This window comes from Dermacentor andersoni, chromosome 2 (genome assembly GCF_023375885.2).
Source record: "Dermacentor andersoni chromosome 2, qqDerAnde1_hic_scaffold, whole genome shotgun sequence".
Taxonomy (NCBI): Eukaryota; Metazoa; Arthropoda; class Arachnida; order Ixodida; family Ixodidae; genus Dermacentor; species Dermacentor andersoni.
In genome coordinates this window covers 5929411-5949708 of record NC_092815.1, presented here as the reverse complement: position 1 = coordinate 5949708, position 20298 = coordinate 5929411, and the positions used below count along the sequence as shown (strand labels likewise).

General features: G+C 47.0%; 1 protein-coding gene across 1 annotated transcript in view; it reads left to right on the top strand.

Annotated features, from left to right (window-relative positions):
- The window catches only part of LOC126543044 (uncharacterized), a 91791-nt gene that overhangs the window by 14406 nt on the left and 57087 nt on the right, over positions 1-20298 (top strand). Inside the window, exon 2 of the mRNA XM_055077623.1 lies at positions 4761-4856. Coding sequence (XP_054933598.1) covers positions 4761-4856 — 96 coding nt within the window. The remainder of the gene's footprint in view (positions 1-4760; positions 4857-20298) is intronic.

Genomic DNA, 20298 nt, shown 5'->3' with positions numbered 1-20298 from the left:
ATATCACGGTGGCACCGATCCTAAAGAATATGCACCCAACGTACCATACAGGTAGAAGACGAGCACGAGCTGCAACCCTGCGGAATCGTTTTGGGAAAGGTTCTACCGCGTACTACACAGACGCTGCAGTAGCCGTGGTCATTGCAGATGCAAAACACAGAAACAAACCGGCAGTCATACTCTCCGACTCGCAGACAGCGTGTCGCCTGTTTCTCAAAGGGACGGTACCCAAAATGGTACGTAGAATTCTGGGACAAACCTTGACAGAACACCACGGCATTATTTGGTGTCCGGCTCACGAGGGCTTGGAGGGTAACGTTGCGGCAGACCGTATAGCTCGAGGATCCAACAACCAAGCTGCGGCCGAGCCGATGGCGGGACTTCTTCCAAGCACTCGTGACATTCTTCTACAACAGTGGGAGGAACGCAGAGAGTACGGTCATCCACACAAAGCCCTTAATTGACAGCAGAGTAGGGACTGGCGACGCATTCAAACAAACAGCTTCCCCAACCTGCATCAACTCAGTAAAATAAACCCAACTAGATTTCTGGACGACTGTTCATGGTGTTCTAACAAACCCACACTACGACATATCACATGGGAGTGCCTGGAACGGCCTTCACATATTACTAGCCCATACATAACTGCACATCCACTTATGTTAAATAGGCAGTGGGAGGTATGACTTGCGGTCGAGGGAAAGGAGAGCCATGTGGCTCTCCTGAACCAAGCCCAGCGAGCCGCTCGCGCCAGTGGAGCCCTGGACTAAGGGCCCAACCACGATCGCCTACTTTCCTTTTTGAAAAATAAAGTTTCTTTCCTTCCTTCCTACCGAGGCACCCACGCTTTCGACTATTCGAACACTGGGACGCCAAGCTTCGCACTTCAGGATTCGTGATGGCCTCTTGTACGGGCGCAACTACTCGCCAGATGGTAGGAAGGGGCTCCTAGTTATCCCCCGAACGCTGCGCTCTACAATCCGCGCGTCCTTTCACGCCAACCGCAGTGTGCTCCCGGCGGTGTCTTCAAGACCTATGAATGCTTACGGAAAAGGTACTACTGGCGCGGAATGTTTCGCTTTGTCCGCAAGTTCATTCGCGGCTGCCACGGGTGTCAGCGACACAAAAAAACCACCGCATCCTGCCGCAGGCTCATTACAGCCTCTTCTGTGCCCAGACCGCCCATTCGACCGCGTTGGAATTGACCTTTATGGACCTTTGCCTTTGATTGCGGCGGGAAACCGATGGGCTATCATTGCTGTCAACCACCTTACACGATACGCGGAAACCGCTGCTCTTCCCACGGTGACAGCACAGGACGTCGCCCTTTTCATCCTCAAGCGTTTGTGCTTCGACACGGTCCTCCTCGCGAACTCCTCAGTGACCGTGGCCGCGTATTTCTCTCCGGTGTAATTTAAGCACTTCTTCACCATTGCAATATTGTACATAGGACGTGTACTGCCTACCACCGTCAGACGAACGGTCTGACTGAGCGGTTTAATCGGACACTAGGCGACATGCTTGGGACACATGTTGCATCTGATCAATCATACTGGGACCTGGTTCTTCCATTTGCGACAAACGCGTATAACACCGCTACGCAAGTCACAACCGGGGTTTCCCCCTTCTTCCTTCTGTGCGATCTCCAGCCGACGCACACCATCGACATGTTGCTTCCGTACGCACCAGATGCCTCAGAGTGCACGCCCGTGTCGGAAGCCGCCTGTTACGGCCGACAACTAGCCAGGCGCTTTACTACGGCCGACCAACAACGTCAGAAAAACGCCGGCGATGACGACCACTCTCCTGCCGCAACATTCGCTCCTGGAGCACTTGTGTGGCTGCATGCACCGCCCTGCGCTCCTGGCTTGGCATCGAAACAACTCTCAAATTATCATGGTCCCTACCGCGTCGCCGAGCGTACTTCCCCCGTAAACTACGTCATTGAACCGCTTACGCCGCACGGCGACCGTCGTCGGCGTGATCACCTAGACCGCCTCGAGCCGTGCTTCGACCCTCTTCCACCCACCTGTTAGATCGCCAGGATGGATCCGCCTTCCTTGACGGGACAATTATAATGAAGAAATGAAGGGAATGACATCCCGGGCTCAGCGATCATCATCACGAGCAGAAGGCACGAGATCGGCGCTCGAACACCACCATCTTGTTCTCCCTGCGTACTGTTACGAGCTACTGCCACCTGTTTGTTGGACTCGCCCAATAAACCTCTTAATAATAATAATAATAATAATAATAATAATAATAATAATAATAATAATAATAATAATAATAATAATAATAACACTTATCGAAGCGCCAGAGAGGAGTCCTGCTCGTTTCGACGGTGGCACTACATCGTGTCGCTTTATCTGCTATATTAGCGGTTTCGCCGATTTTTTAGAAAAAAGTACGTTCACATGTCCTAAGAAAACTAGATTTTTTTCTCCCGGTGGAAATAAAGACAGAGAAAAGTACTCTGAACTTTGAAAAAGTTACCAAAGAAAACGCAACACAAGAAAGAGGTAATAGCATTGTGGAAGCCATAGAATTCTGGGATTACTTGACTATGGTACCAAGCGCCGACGTGATGACAGCGTTTAGGTCATTACGGGGACGTTTCACTTGTCGGTATGCGTTTATTTGCTGGGAAAATGTCGGCGTTATTAACGAAGAAAATGAAGGGCACTGCTTCCCTTATTGGCAACGGCGGTGTTTGCGTAGCGCACGAAAGTACAGGAAAGGAAGGACAGAGACGAGTGAAGAGCGCCAACTTCCTCCGTCTCTGTCTTTCTTACATTCGTGCGCTACGCAAACACCCCCGTTACGAACCACGACCAACTCGCCCAAGCCCTCATTTCCTTACTGCGTTTCGTGTCCACAGCGCTGAGGCTAGTTGTTCCTCCTAACTTTAATCAAGCTGATTACGGTAAGGCATTACAGTGTACTAGAACAGTTATGGCAAGGCGCACACTTGTAACGCTGCTTAATTTATAACTGCTCACTAAAACGTGCAGGTGCATTAACGCAGCTCCCAATTCGGACAGCCTATTGGCTCCATTTCCCGCTCTTTGTCGCCCTTGTACGCCGGGGTAGCACAGCGACTGTAGGGCGTCGCGCTCGACAGCCTCGTGTTGCGGGGGGATCGATCCCTGCCGCAAAGAGACGCACGTAGACACTTGGGTGCGCTTTAAGGAACCCCCGGTGGCCCAAATTGATCTGAAGAACGCAACATGAAATGGAACGTTACGATATGCTAGCCATTAGCCGGCATAACTTAGTGACTCAATTCGCTCGGGCACAGACAAAGGAATGGCTTGTTGGGCGAGTTGGTACACGGTGCTATGTAAGGGAATGCCAGCAAGCAGTACGAAAACAAGAAAGAAAAAGAAAGCACGAGGAAGACAAAGACAGATGAAGGGCTTTCCTGCTTGGATTGCGCCCTTTTACTAAGGAGCAAGAACTTTCCCTATTTTGGCACCCTTCCTTCCCGCACCTGGCTTCCTGTTACTTCCTATGTTCCTCGTGCTTTTTAAAGCGAAGCTTTGTTTGCCTCTACGACTTTTGAACTGCTGTTGTTTCCTTGCACGCCGCGTCGGGAGTTGGTTCAGAGAGTGTGAATACATGGCAGGAGCAAGACAGAAAGTAAAGTCGACGCGAGAAACTCGTTTGGATCGTGTCGCACGTGCACAATGCGCTCTGGAGCTTCCTGGGTGTCGCCACTTTGGCCTCTTGACAACTGTAATTATCCGTGACTCATCTAAAAAGCGTTGCAGGAACTGTAGCGCTTGCCTTTCTGTCAAGTAGTAAATCCAGAGGGGAGGTAGGGTAGAACAGTAGAGATGAGGCAGAGAGTGGGTGGAACCAGTGCAGTCGCGAAACGAGTGAATTGCAGTTTCGCAGTTCCCATACAGGAGGAGAGGGTGGGAGAGAGTGAAGATGACGTGAGAAGGCAAGGAAACAGAGGTTGCGGGCAATTTGGAGGCACGGTGCGGCACGCTCTGGCTATTTCTGTAAAATAAACACCGTGCAAATTTGTCGAGCAGACAAATGACGCAGGGAGTGCAGACGCAATGTCACATTGAAACGTCGAAGGGTCTATTCGACACTATGGAAGTGGTCACATGTCTTATCAACACTTCTGTGACGACTATGGCAGTGCTCGATGTCGCGGGTTCAGTCCCGACCGTAACAGCCGCATTTCGATGGGAATACAAAAACGCCAGTGCACTTAGATTTAGGTGCACGTTAAAGAACGTCAGGCTGTCAAAATCAACCCGGAGTCCACCGCTACGGCGTGCCTCGTAATCATATCGTGATATTAGCACGTAGAGTCCTATAATTCAATTAAAGTTTAACACTTCTGCCACAATTCCATGTGCTATGTGAGGCAATGATAATGCATGCTCTTAGAGATTATGAACAATAACGCACAACAACGCCTCAAGCAAACACGTCTTCCTGTCTGTTCTGTGTACTACGCAGACAAACAGCAGTGGTGCACGCAAGGTAACGTTGAACGTCAACTCACCACTATCGTATTGGACTAAACCCTGAAGAAATTAAGGTTCACCGTCACCATCACCGCTGGTCGATCAAAGCAAATAGCATAGAAAGCTTCGCTTACAACGATTCCCACTGTGCGTGGGATCCGCATATTTTCTGGTTTCTTTCATCCTTGTGGGTATTTCCGTACGAAGCACGAGAAGAATTTTGGTTTTAGGAGTGAACGAGGCCTCTGTTGGCACGCGACATTTCCGCAGACTCGTCCGGCCTGTCCGCTGCACCTGGCCATCTTCAGCACACGCTCGGACCGCCTGCTGGAGCGCATCGAGACCCTGCGCTTGGAACCCGCTACGGTACGTATACCCGCCGCGAATAATATACTGGGGGCCTACACGCACTGCTTCTTGCGGACGTGTGTCACACACACTTCGCAGTGCCTCGCGAACCACATACGCGTTGCATTAAGGTCTCATGAGATTTTTAGCACCTTGATTTGGGCCAGTTGCTTTAGGTTTGGGTCAGCGAGGAGGAAAAGTACACGCGGGACATGACGTGCGCTGGACTTCCCACGCCTTTATTTTAAACAGTTGGCTTTTTGGACAGACCAGCCAGTGCTTCAACGACGGGGCACGACAGCACAATAATGAACTTGTAAAAGTGTGCGGAAGCAACTTGGCTGAGCAATGAAAGCACACTACAAAAAAGTGCGCTCGTATACGTGTGTTTGCTGCCACATTTATTTAAGCAAAGAAAAATTAAGACAGAACGGGAAATAGTTCAAACGCATCTGAATAGTTGAAACTTGGTTATCTGAAAACGCGTGTCAAACATCTCCACTCTTGGCTATCACCTGGAGCTCGCTTGTAAGGTGGAGCTTATCATCAAGTACTACAAGTAACGAAACTGTATATAGGGGTGTAGCCCTTTACCTAAGAAATAACGTAACAAACAGAGCTAGAACAGACATAGTTTTTCAATCGACATGGCGCGAAGTACTCGTTATTGCAATAGCACCAGGTAAAGCAGCCAGAAGCCTTGTACCTCATAAAAGTAAGCGCACATTAGTAGGCGTCGTCTACAGGTCACCGCGAAACAACAAAAATGAGTTTATATCCGAATTAGATAAGTGGCTTGATAAGAACAGTAACAATACTACTCAGATTATTCTATTGGATATAAACATTGAAATTGATTGAACTGACATTTGTACCTACACAGACTTACTAACAAACTACGGATTACGACAATAATTCAGGTTACCACCACGCATTACTAACCCAAGACAGAGCACATTGGATCACGTAATCACAAACATATCGGACACCAAATTTTTAAGTCGAACATTAGCATAGGACGTTCCTGATCGCATTTCTATTTTCGCAACTATCATATCAAGCATAGTCAGTTATCTACTCAGCAGAAGCGTGTAACATACACTTGCGACGTCATTCGTGATGCCCTAGTGAAAGAAAATTGGTACTCTGTATGTTCGGCAGATAAAACTGACAATAAATATCAACAGTTCACGAAAATATTTTATAGATGTAAAAAAACTAGGTGAATGTGTTTCAACGGTATCCAGTAGAAACGTAAAGCGAAAACCATGACTAACAACTAGCATTCTAAAGTCAATGCATCACAAATACCACATTTATAAGAAACGAAAGCGAAAACCACAGAGCGTCAATTTAGAAAACAACTATAGGACATACAAGAAAAAGCTTGAAAGCTTAGTCACTGTTTCTAAGCGAAATCATTTTAACGCTAAAAATAAACAAGCACATGGCGACTCAACATGGAAAGTGATAAGCACCGTGCTAACACGTACAACACAAACAGTATATGTGGAACCCCGGTAGATGACACGATACGTCACAATACATCACATACATCACAATCAGACACGGTCACAACAACTAACGCTTTCAGTTCTCTCTTTCTTAAGCCTGCTGACCCTCATGAGGTCAACAAGATAATCCTCTCTTTAGGAAATACTTGATCGACCAGTCTATACTTGGTGTCTGTCTCTCTGATAAAACATTGTTCGATTATTATATGCGAGCCCCTGTCATTAACGAAATGCTCGTAAACAAACCGTGCTTTCATTCCTACATGACAAGCACAAAGAACGCATCCACGTTTACACGGACGGTTCTGTCTCCTCTAAAAGTTCAGCTGGAGCAGTGGTGATTCCCGCAGAGTCTGTCACCCTCAAGTTCAAGACGTCTCACATTACATCATCGACGGCTGCAGAACTCGCAGCTATCTGTGCTGCTCTGGAGTTTATTGGTCACAAATCATCACATTCATGGTCCAGCTTATGTGACTCGAAGGCAGCTCTCCAGTCTCTGATGTCCCCTTTCAATCACGGACCAAACATGCAACTAGTCGCAGACATCCGACTACTCCACCATCACGCAATCAACAAGGGGCACATCATCTACCAGTGGATACCGGGTCACTGCGGAATTTCGGGAAATCACGGTGCGGATGACGCCGCCCGATCGGCATTCGATGGTGCCCATGTTATACCAATACCACTGTCACGAATAGATGCACCCACGAGTCTTCGCTCCCTCGCCCGCGAGCTTACGCAGAATCTGTGGAACACCAGTGAATTCACGAACGCACGTCTCCACAGATTGGATCCACGTCTGCAACTCCGCCTACCACCGGGGTTTCCACGAGCGGAAGCAACACTTCTGTGCCCCCTGTGGCTCGGCGTGGCATTCACGAACTCCTATTCATTCCGCATTGGAATGGCCGGCAGCCCTATTTTCGACACCTGCGGCTGCGAGGAGACGATTGAGCACCTCCTTTGTGACTGTCCGCGTTACACAGTGCCAAGAAAAGTGCTCGTGACCGCGCTCGAAAAACTGGACAATCGCCCCTTTACAGACGGAAAAGCTCTAGGACACTGGTCCAGACGGGCTTCGGCACTCAAGGCTTTAAGGGCATTGCTGAAGTTTTTAAGGACATGCGAATTGTGCTATTGTCTTTGAGTGTTGTAGCGCGTAGTATCGCGTTACTGTGTAAATTTTCCGATTTCCTTTTTTTCCTCTTCTTCTTCTTTCTCCTTTTATTCCCTTTACCCCTTTCCCCAGCACAGGGTAGCCAGCCGGTACTTACACTGGCTAACCTCCCTGTCTTTCCTCCTCTTTGTCTCCCCCCCTCCCCCTTCGTTTCGGGGTCGTTCCCTACGCTACTACAAATTTCCAAAGGCGGTGCCAGTGTCTAAGAAAGGGCAAATGTCCACTTACCGACCAACATCCGCATGGTCCCTGTTTTCTAAGGTTTTTGAGAAAGTAGTGCTAGCCCGATTTGAGAAGCTTTTCACAGCGCACAACGTTTATGCTAAAGATCAATGTGGATATAGCATAAAAAGTCGATTGAGACAGCGTTAATTAACATTGTGGAAAAACTGAAATAAAGTTACAAAGAAAATGATTAACCATGGGTATTTTCATGGACCTAACCAAGGCTTTTGATCTCGTGAACCACGACATATTACTAAAAGAACTTGAGAAGTGTGGTATTCGGGGACCACCCTTAGCACATGTTTGAGAAAGCGGCAACAGTACGTACTGGTTAACAATATGTCGTCATCCCAAATGACAACTAACAGCGGAATTCCCCTGGGATCCATATTAGGCTCTTTTGTTTTTGCAGCATACATCAGCGCTCTACCCGACTATCTCTCAGAAGGCTGCATTTTATACGCGGACGATACGAACATCTTCCTGGCAGCTGGTACGGAAACAGATCATTGCAAGAGAGGCAGTGACGTCCTGCTATCCACGCTCCGTTCCGTGCACCAGGTGCAGCGCTGTGGAGGCTGGCGATAGTTGTTGCAGTGTGCGTTCGCACTTGCGAACAGTTCGGTGTCTTTTGACCTGTTTTTGTGAAAGTGTTCTTCGTATACGGTCAGTTCTGAACGAAAATAACAAGTTACCCTTAGAAGCAGACAAACCATGCGCTCATTTGGCTGCCAAAGCACTGTTCTATATTAATTTGCTTTTCGTGGCTTGTCTTATTTGCATCCCGTCGCGGCAGCCTCACGCGCATGCTCGCGCGACCAAACGCCGCTGGCGCCCAGCGAAGCATAGAGTGATAACATTTGGAGACCGCACTACTTGCGTAGCTTTCAAAGCGTTGCACCTTATGTATGAAACGGAGTATAACTGGCTTCAAAAATTGGAGGACGCTTAAGCTTCGCCTTCAAGAGTGAAACGCGACAGCGTTCCCGTCGACCCGCCAAGGGGTGTAAGACAATGCGCTACGGCGCAGCGATCACTTACGAGGCGCCGGCATCGGACTTTGCACCCACCAATCACGCGGTCAGCGTCGAGCGACGCAGCGTTCGGCGCGGCAACGAAACGTGCGCCTGAGCAAGCGGAACGAACCAGAGAACTCTGTGTCTCGGAGGGGGAAACGATCTACGCCAGCCAAACGTCGTGATCGGCACGGGCAGAGAGATATATAGATAGTGATCTAAAGAAAGGAAGGACGCTTGATTCTGCAACCCGTGAGAGAGCACGGCGAAGCGTCGTCAGGGGGAGAGGGAGTCGGGGCCGCGACGCGCATCGCACCGGTCCCCGCACAGCCCCAATGCGCGCGTGGCGCGCCACCTCGGGGCAGCGCCGTACATTGAGAGGAGGGGGTCTTCTGTGTTTGCCGCAAGATGGCTCTGCGTGTGCGGAAAGCGCAGAAGAAATGTAGCGGAAACGTACTTCGCTACTCGTGTAACTGCAACTTCTGTAAGTTACATGCTCATAATTACCGATATACACCGCAGTATAACTTTCTACGGCACGTTTCTAAGACAACACTGCATTCACTAGAAACGCTTTTGTACCGCTTTGAAGCATCGACGTCGTGGCTGAGTGGTAGCGTCTCCGCCTCACACTCCGGAGACCCTGGTTCGATTCCCACGCAGCCCATGTTGCAAGTTGTATTTATTGATGAATTGCCTGCCGGGATTTTTCGCTCACGGCCAACGCCGCGGACGCCGACACCGACGACACCGGCTTTTCTGCGACACGAGCTCCTTAAGAGGAAGCTTTAGCTCGAGTGCTCCTATCTAAATACATGTAAAAGGAGAATTCGTTTTTCTCGGCAACCACTGCAGCAAATTTGACGAGGTTTGTTGCACTTAAAAGACAAACTTAAAATCTAGTGACTGTTGGTTTCGAATTTTTGAGTTAGGTCGTGAATTTTTTATTAAAAGTTGCCAAAAATCTAAAATTTTCAAAAAACGAAACTATCAAGTTTGCGACTCTGTAACTCAACCACTAAACATGATAATACAATTCTGTGAATTGCATCTAATAGTACATCTAAAGCGGACAAAATTGATGTGTTACACATGAATATAAAAAATATTTAATCATAGGGAAATACAACTTTTGCAAAACCGTTGTAACCGACGTAACAAATTCACGTAAGATGTAAAATGACATATTGAATTTGTCCGCTTTGAATGATCTAATGGATGCCGTTTACAGAACCGTGATATCAGTTCTTGATGCGGAGCTATGAATTTGTAAACTTCGTGCTTCCATTTTTTTCAAACGGTCAAATATTTGAAAATCGATTTAAGAAAATTCAAGCCCTAAATCGAAATTCCGCTTCCAACAGTCATTAGAATTTAACTTTCTCTTTCAAATGCAACAAATTTCATCAAAATCGGTCCAGGGGTTATCTCATAAAAACGTTTTTGCGTTTTACATGTATTTGAATAGGCCGCGTCGGAGTTGGGCCCGAGCTAAAGCTTCCTCTTAACAAGTGTCTTCGGGCATGCACAACCAAAAGTAACCATGTAATTTTCGTTGCAAGAAACGGCCGACTAATGAACACTAAACCTCAACAACTCTCCTTTACAAATGGTTAACAAAACCAAGTTGTTAGACGTCTACGTCAACAATCAAATGAAGTGGCATAAACATATCCATGAAACTACACTAACCATCTATAAGCTACATTACATTCTTGCTTTGAACACACTCCGTACTGCTTTTGTCAGTTTTATACATTTGAATATTACGTACGCTATTACCATATACGGGCTCACGTACCCTACCATATTATTGTCAATTATTGCAGCACAAAATACAGCACTTGGAGTCATTCTCTCCCTAAAAAGATCCAACTCAATCACACTCGCGTGCCCATTACTTAATACACTACCCGGGAAACACTGCATTGATTACCACGCTCTTCTTTAGCTTACAAAATCATGCGCGAAATTAATTAATTAATTAATTAATTTATTACAACACCCTCAGAGCCAACAGGGGCGTTACAGAGGGGGTGGGTGGAAAAGCAAAAACAAACAAACAAAAAAGCACGAGCAAAAAGCAAGAATCATAATGCACATGCATGTTTAATGATATGCATGGTGATGGCTGCCTTGAAGGATGTCGTGTCTTCAATGCAGGCAGTAAGCGGCGGAAGACTCTGCGCTAGTCTTGGGTAAGAAAGATTTAAAAAGCACATTCGTTTCGCAGCTAGGGATGGCAACTGTGTGCGGATGATCAACACGTGACGATACGCATGACGGGATTGAAGAAAAAAAATCCTGTTTTAGTGTCTGGTCATGAGTGAAAATGCTGTGGAAAAGAGTATATTATACTATCTCCTTGTGCAAAAATTAATGATGAAAATGCCGCCTGCCCACTACGATCAGTCACCTCGAAAACGCTAAGCGCTCCAAAATCCCGCACTAATTATGCATCATTTACATTCTCGCATGCCGCATCGCAGCTCTGGAATAAATTACCAACAGATCTAACAGCACAACAGCCATTTATGAGCTACAGTTAACTAACCTTCATTCTTTTATGCTCGCGTCACTTGTTCAATGGCTATGTACCATATTTGTGCTGTCTTACGCATCGTTGTTGTCTCACGCGCTCTAGTGCTCGTATAACAGCACGTAGCATAGGGGCCCCCTTCGCCATTCCTGCGAGAGCTACAGGGCCCCACGTCTACGCCGTACTCCATGTACGTGCCTTCGTGTGATCAGTGAGGAACTTGAAGCTCTATTATACGGAGTGACAATTTTTACGCCTTGTGAAAACATCGCCTGTGGGAGATGGCATAGTTCTTTGAGCTGGATTGTTGGAACAGGCGGCCATTACCAGCACGATAAGTGCGAACGCATATTCAACTAATTAAGAATCACTGATTCGCTTCCTAATTAATTACTTTACCCACTTATTGCAATTTAAGAATTGTAGCCGGTGAGCTAGCAAGACGTGTACATTCGAAATTAATTTCGAGGATGATATCAGTTTCGAGATATTATTTCACAAAGTGTGGGACGAAATACATGGGCATTCCAGTTACTTTCGCGCTTCAGTGCGTAAGAGAGCGTCCTGTTGAAGATGTAAGTGGAACAACAGTGCATTTTTACGGCGAGCTTGATGGGGCACATCTCCGCGTCGCATTTCGGAAATGTATTCCGCCGCAGACATCGGCGAACGCTGTCAGCGCACGCTCGCGAGCGCTCGGTGTTTTACGAGATAAGCTGGCTGACGCACGCGCACTACGTCCGAGCCATTGGATTCTTATGCCTGAATAAAACTAGACATTATTGTCGCGCAATTTTGGAGCGCATTTACAATTGCGACAGTGCAACGGCGTTCGTATTCATATTCGACATTGTGGAAATTTAACATCCCCACTAGCTCGTTGCTGGAGCTCGCATCGCAGGCATGATGTGATGGACGCGCTCGCAGTGGTAGTACATTCCTTTCGCTCCCTTAACCCCCATCCGCTCTCGCAGGGTAGTAAACCAAAGGCACGTCTGGTCGACGTACTTCCCTGCCTCCGTGGATTCCTTGCACCGCTCATAGCAGCGCGCAGTCCACCGAACAAACGTTTTGGCGGCGCAAGAAGAGACGCACCCGGTGCGTCTCTCCTTGGGCAGAGACGGTGTTGGTTGGCCCGCGAACGAAGGCGAACAAAGCACGGCCGCTTGTGCACTGCAGCTCCGCGCTGCGTGGCCTCCGAGATTGGAGTGCGGCCGTACTTTCAGTCGGGCACAGCGCACTCGGGAGCTTGACAGGAAAGCGGCACGTGGAGGACTCCCCTTGGCACGCCGGAGAGTTCTCGCGCTCGCCTTCTCCAACGGCGGGGAATAAGCGCCGCCGCGAAAACAGGTGGCAACGTCGGCCAAACGCTTCTTGCGCTGCCTTAAATATATCTTTTCCCCGTAAGCGCGCGATAGCTACCTTGAAAGAAAGGTGATAAAATTGGCAAGTTCGGGGTTATATGTGGTTGACCAAATAATTAGGAAACCGCAGCGCCAAGGAGGTGAGGACACACAAAAATGAAATCAGAAGTTGTAAGCATATACGGTTGCCTTAATTTTCTGTGTAACGTCTTTCTGTCATAAGAATGTGGCACTGAGCATCTCATGTTTTGCGGCTAGTTTCACCTTTTCTCTGGGCAGAAAAATAGCTACGCATCGTGCTAAGCAGAATTAACATCGCATTGAAAAGCGAGATTTTCTTTCAGGCTGCAGCAACGAATGCTGGAGAGAAAGAGCTTGCCAGTGAAATATGAGATTTTTCTCATCGGCAACAAGGCCCACCGTAGCGGCTGTGTGGCGTTGCTAAGCACGGGGTCGAACGGCGGCTGCCGCACTTCGATGGACGGGGCAGAAAGCACCCGCGCCGAAGGTCGACATCGATCGGCATTCAGCTGAGCTCCGCCCGTCTGCTGCTGCTGTGGCGCCTCGCTGCCGCGGATGCGCAGCCCAGCCAATCGGAACGTCGACAGCAGACAGGCAATGCCCCAGCAGTGCCTCACCACGACATGCCTCGCGATCAGATCGTGGTTCTGGCACGTGAAAGCCCAGGATATAATTTAAATTTTTTAATCAGGGAGAAGTTCAATTATGTAAGCCGAAACAAGTGGAATTATGACTAATATGTAAAAACTGCGTTCGGCGACGCTGTCACGTAGTAGACGTGCCACTTTGCAATTCAGCTATAAGATCGTGTTTTGGTTCCAAACCTGCGTTAGATTTTATCTACGTAATTGACCATGTGGGAGCGATATTTGGCGACTGAGTCGCAAGGTCGTGACTGCGGTGGCTGCGGTCTTACGGAAAGCGCGCAGAAATAATATAACGTTTGTTGGCTTCGCAGCGGCGACATTAAGAACAACAACAAATAACCCGCTCGGGAAACCAGGCCGTCGATTGCGCACGAGGTCATTCATCGCGCCGTAGAATTAGGTGTACCGAGGGATTTAATCGTTCAAGAAACCCGTGCACTTCCGGCGTGCACACTCGGCGCGAGAGAGCACGCGCGCACCGTCGCAATCCTCGCGACTGCAGCACCGGCGCGTGTGTAGGGGTGAGCGAGCTTTTGAGACCCAAGTGCCAGAAATGAATGAAATCGATTCGCATATCGAATATTTTTCCAATACATTGCGAATAATGCGCAGTCTTCTCACCAACAAATTTCATATCTTGGTATTCAGAGTAATGGAAAGTTTCGGTCACTACACTGTACATTAAAAAGCATGCTTTATGAAAAGTACAAAGGGAGGAACAGTTAGCCGAATGTTCGCAAACTCGGAGCTTTCTGGAACGCTCAGAAAGATAATACTGCGGGCCAATAACCTGCGTGCACACCTTAACGACCAAACCAGACGTGCCTGCGGTGATGTAACAGATTGAAAAGGCACTTGCAATTCTCTCCAGTTGCGCTGCAAATGGTGCCGCTATTGTAAGTACAGTGGTGAGCAGCCTCGTCTAGAGCGCGCCGACGGTGCTCTGCGGAGCAAGTCAGCGCTACCCACTAACGTTGCGCTCCGGGTTTGAGTTATGCGTCCCGCGCGCATGCGCGGCAGAAACAGAGGCATGCCTGCTCATCGCTTCCTTGTCCAGCCACCGCCTTGCGAGTTCGTTTCGTGCCGCCAGGGATGCACTGCCTGCAATTGTGATGCTGTGACGGCGGCGTGGGCGTCGCCATGCCGCCGTGTTTCACGAGTGTAACGAGACGGCCAGGCATAGAGTTTCATATTAGTATACCTAGAGGCAAATCTGGCGCTGCGATCGCTCAACCATCATGGGAATGATGGGAAGTACAGGCTTCGGATTGGCATTCTATTGCCTAGCGAACTAGTCTACAAGTATTTTTTGGCAGTTTTGGTTTCGCTCCAAGCGCAATTGCTATAACCTGCAATGAGACAGTGCAACGCGAAGTTCTCTGCCTTTGTTATGTTGCTCGAAGTGGCGATAGCGCGCGGGGCCAGCGACTGGGACGATGTTTGTGTCGCGGTGTGGCGTCGAAGCCCTGGCGACAAAGCGACGGCATCGTAAACGTTGAAAGAACATGTTTTGATCGTTTGGACCTTTGTTTGTTAAGTGTGTTAGGTTGTTACTGCACCGTTACGTGCTTTATGAAACTTCAGAATAGGAAAAAGAAGGCACTACTGATACAAGACATATACAGTTGTACTTCTAGTGGCTTGACAATCAAATTTTATTGAGGACTTCATTATGCACTGCTCGTTTATGGGCTCACTGAAATGCGTGTTTTAGGTCTTTGAGAACACAAACTTACTTGTGGTAGGAAAGGTTGCTGCTTCCTGGCTGTAGTCTAGTGTCCCAAATGGGTAAGTGCAAAGCCACGCCATAACGCTTCACAAGCGGTACGTCAATATAAAATATGATGAAGCATACTCACAGCAGGCCACTAGCGTCCTAGCTAGCACTGCAGCAGATGTGTTTAAAAGTATGTGAAGGCATTCAGCAATCGTAACAGCCGACGCAGCCTTTCGAAAGAGCGAGAGAGAGTTAGCAAGTGCCTGTCGTCTGCGAGAAAAGACTCGCGTTTGCAGCGAGCAGGCGTCGTAGGGGACGACACTTGTAGCATTCCACTCAAGGGAGCAACACTTTCTTACAATACAACATTTTTATTTCCATAAATACTTGATGAGCATTTTTATATAAGTAGATGCACGGTTGTTATTGCTAATGCAAAAATAAATAAATAATTATTTTTTGGGGTTAAATCGGGAACAGAATCGCACAAGTATGCATACCCTGGTGTGTCCTGGTGACAAACCATAGTAAACCATGCTTCCATCTCAAAGTCATACAAAGTTTATGTAGTGTCTTGTACATTACATAACATACTACAGAAATAAAATTAGATTTCACAAGATAATATTTGAGTATAGCTTTGTTTACTGCGCCGCAAGCTAACGCCACTAGTCTAAAGATCGAAGTCAATCCGAAGCCTGTACTTCCCATCATTCCCATGTAGGTTGAGGCAGCGCTCATGAGAACCCCCGTAGACACTAGCGCCACATTTCCCTCTAGGTATTTGTTTAGAAACTCTATGCGGCCAGGCAAGCAAGCGCGAGTGATAGCAGATCACCGCGCATTTCTGCACAGGCACCACTCGCCGCGGCCATAATGTATTTCGGCGTGTATCTGCACTGCGTATTTAGCTAAAAGCGACAGCGCATTTCGCGTCTTTTCAGACCGCGGCCAGCTTGGCTGCCTCTGGGCCTTTTTATGCCGCTGCAAGTGTAGCGGAGTACTATCAGCGTCAAATGAAATGCGAACCACGGAAAGCGCGGCCTCTGACCCAGCTTATGCCTCAGCCTGTCGACAGGAACCATAGGCGCGCCCATCCGGTTTGCGATACTTTTGCTTCTGTTTTATTTGACGTTCGTTGTCGCGTTTCGTCACTGGAGCGCCACAATCATTGTTTCTGCATATGGAAACTTGCGCGGCGCCGCTTCCACTGGCGGCAGCGGCTTGGGCCCGCGTGGATGAAGCGAGCGCTTTGATTTTGCTTCCGTCATCGTCGTATTATCAGCGTCTTGCTGCAAAGCAAACAATAAAAAAATCTGACCGGGTTAAGGTCGGAGTTCTGAATTCCTTCTTTCTGGTAGTGAGCTATTATCCAATCCACAATGCTTGCAGACGAGTGCACGAAGTCGAGAGCGACCTACATTATGCTGTGTGCGCCGTTCTCGATTTCTCGCCTTCGTCTGCAAGCGCTATCAATCATATGATGACTGAAGGAAACCAGCTCGCCCACCTAGCAACCGATCCTGTTCTTTTAGTGAGCATATCTGTATTGCCGCCGGAAAGACTGTAATAAAATAGGAACGAACCTTCGACTCGTCATTTGAAAGCGACAATGCCAAGCGTCCGGACGGAAGATAGACAGCGAATCGTCTCCCTTTACCTCCACGGTGTGCAACAACGTGCCATTGCAAAGGAACTGGGTCGACCACTGTCGACAATTAACAGAAATTGCAAGGCATACCGTGTTGAGGGAAGGCTCAGTAACTTGCTCCGTGGGCACAGACAGCGGGTGACAAGCAAGGAAGACGACGAGCTCATCGTCGCCTCTGCAGCAGACACACCCAATATTACTGCTCGTGAGATAAAGGATACTTTTCAGTTGGGTGCCAGCACGTCGACTATTAGACGTCGCCTGCACGAGGCTACTCTGCGAAGCCGAGTAGCGTCGCAGAAGCCCGCGGTCTCAGAGGCAAACAGAAATGCAAGACTTGCATTTGCGCAAGGCCACTCATCATGGACGGTGGAGGACTGGCGCTGCGTGATGTTCTCTGACGAGTCAACTTTTTCAACACGTTGGTGCCAGCGTCAGCCAATTTGGAGAGCTACAAACGCCAGGTGTGTATTTTCTTACATGTGAGCGTGTAGACTCTGCCACATTTGAGGTACAATTGCTTCTATGCGATAGCCGTCATGTTTAAAAGCGCTAAGCAGAAAGAAGTTTTTGTTATATTCTGGGACCTATCGATACTCGGCAATTATGTGTATACTCTTTGTGCTACGTTTTGTTTAGGCATTTTCGCCGTCTCTGGTGATCGCAAAATTATATCATAGCCACGAAATCGTCGGTTCTTTTTCTCTGTTCAGGTTCGAGCCCAAGAATTTCCATCACGTTGCAAGCAGCGGCCGCTGCTCCGTCAGTGTATGGGGAGCGGTGTGTAAGGACGGCCTTGGACCGTTGGTTCGCTTGCACGGAAAGTTGGATGCCGGAGTTAACAGCGACGTGATCCAGAATGTCGTGGTGCCCTACGCCCTGGACGGCCCATTTCCCGACGGGCTGTACTATTTTCAACAGGACCGCAGCCCTATACACACGGCCAAGTCAGTTACCTGTCTGCTGGAACAACTGGGAATCATGTTGCTGGAGTGGCCTCCACAAGGCGCTGACATGAACATACTTGAGAATGTGTGGGGTGCTATGAAGAAGGCTCTTTCGCGGCGGCCACTCCAGGCTGGCTCCCAGGATGCTTTGTGGGCCGCTATGCAAAAGGAGTGGGAGCGCTTACGGACTTCGTACTTTGCGGCCCGGCTGTATGAGAGTATCCCTTGGCGAATGGCAGCGGTGGTCGCCGCTAGAGGCGATTTCACAAAGTACTGACTTTGTCAGACAGCTGCCTACTCCTCACCGGATGCACGCCCCCGACCCCTTGACGGGGCCTCCCTGAGTGTCCCTTGTATGTCTGATTTGAAGAAGAAGAATTTTATTTATTCACTCAAGAAAATAAAATCACAGTAACAAGATATACAGAAGGAGGTCCCAAAGCGCAAGGCTGTAGGGGGACCTCCTGTTCTAATTAGAAAGATCAAAACAAGTTAGGTTACAGCAAACGCAGCAAAGTTTTAAAGTTGTCTACAAATGATTACACATGACAGCAAAGGAACCAAAACATATGATAGTACAAAGAATGGCGTTATGAACAAATAAAAGTAACAAAACAATTCAGGTTAATGCAAATATAGCAAAGAGGTAGAATTGTTAACATGTATTAATGCAAGAAAACAAGTAAACTGAAAACATGGCATAACACTGTATAGAATTACATCATGTACTGAATTAAACACAAAACAAAACATGGGAAGTGAAATGTAGCCTATGAGGCAGTGTTCTAACAATAACAGACACAAGGAAACAAGTGGACAGATATGATGAAATGTTGGTGAAATGGTGAAATGTGAAATGTTAAAGAGATATAATGTTTTACCCATAATGAAGCAAACAGAACATGTTAAATTATATTACAGCATTTACAAATTAAGTAAATATGAGAATAAATGCTTTTTAAAGCTGCCTATACTGGGAGACAGCTTTATGTCCGTTGGAATACAGTTCCAGTAAGACATCGCTGTGAACGAAGAAGTGAATTTGCCAAAATTAGTTCTGATTTTGGGTAATAAGAAATTGTTAGCTAATGCAAATCGAGTATTATTATGATTAGCAAGTTGTTCAGTGTTAAATATTATTTGGGGAATGTTTAAGTGAAGGGAATTATAGACAGGGATTGCCATGTTTAATTGAAATAGTTTATGAATTGTGAGAACGCGATGCTCTTGCAAAAGAGCAGATGCACTACATCGAGGTGACTGGAAAGTAATAATGCGGATGGCCTGGTTCTGGACGTATTGTAAAGGAACAAGATGAGAGCTATATGTGTTGCCCCAAGTCGCAATGCAGTAATTGAAGTGACTGTGAATAAATGCATGATAAAGAGATAGCAAGGTTGGTAGTCTAAAGTATGGACGTGCTTTTATAAGAATCCGGATACCGTATCCAATTTTTTGCTTTAGATGTGAAATATGGGTAGTGTACTTTAAATTGGAATCGAGGACAACCCCCAAAAAACGACAATGACTAGAAGGTTTGATGGGGTAACTATCGATAGCTATGGTTGGAATATTTATTATTTTCTTTTGAGTGGGGTGAAATAGCATGAAGGCTGTTTTACTAGGGTTAATTTCTAAAGAGTTGCAACGACACCAGCGAATAATGTTTTCCAAATCGGTATTGAGCTTAGAAGTGAGGCTATTAATATAGGTGTCAGCAGTTAGAATCGTAGTGTCGTCCGCATAGAGATAAGGATCATGATGCGAAAGATGGGCAGTTAAGTCATTAATGTAGATAGTGAAGAGTAATGGGCCTAGTATAGACCCCTGAGGAACTCCCCTATCAATTAATTTGAAGTTAGAAAGGTGATTAGAAATACTAACAGCCTGTTGTCTATTAGTTAAATAATCGCGAACAAAAGCCAGCGCCGGTCCTACAACGCCGATTGCGTTTAATTTAGTAATTAAAATGTTATGGAGAATTGAATCAAACGCTTTGGTGAGGTCAATAAACACTGCTCCTGCATATTTACCTTCGTCAATGTGGTGCTTAATTCGATCAGTGAATGAAAGAAGTGCAAGATTAGTAGAGTAACCTGCTCGAAAGCCAAACTGCGTGGTGCAAAGAATGTCAAATTTTGTTAGATACTTAGTTAGACGCTTTTCAAAACATTTCTCTATAATTTTGCTGAACACGGATAATATAGCAATATGGCGATAGTTAGAAATCAACCCTCTATCACCTTTTTTAAATACAGGTATTATTTTGGCTTTCTTAAGTTTAGATGGAAATACACCGCATTTAAATAAAAGGTTAATTACATAAGAAAATGGGTCAGCAATGATATCAGCAACATATTTTAGGTGCACTGGTTGTATTTCATCAAGACCTGCACTTGTTAGCTTTAGTTGTTGTATGACATTGTATATTTCGTCCGGAATGGTAGGATGTAAAAAAAAAAAGATTGTGGTTGTCTCTGGGGTGCTGTTATAGGACTGGTAGGAAGGGGCTTATTATTATCGGAAAAGAAATTATTAAATTCATTTGCGATGTCTGATGGATTTCGATACGTGCCACTAGAGCTTGAAATCTCACTTATTGGGGAGTCTTTTAAGTTTCTGTTCAAAAAAGAGTT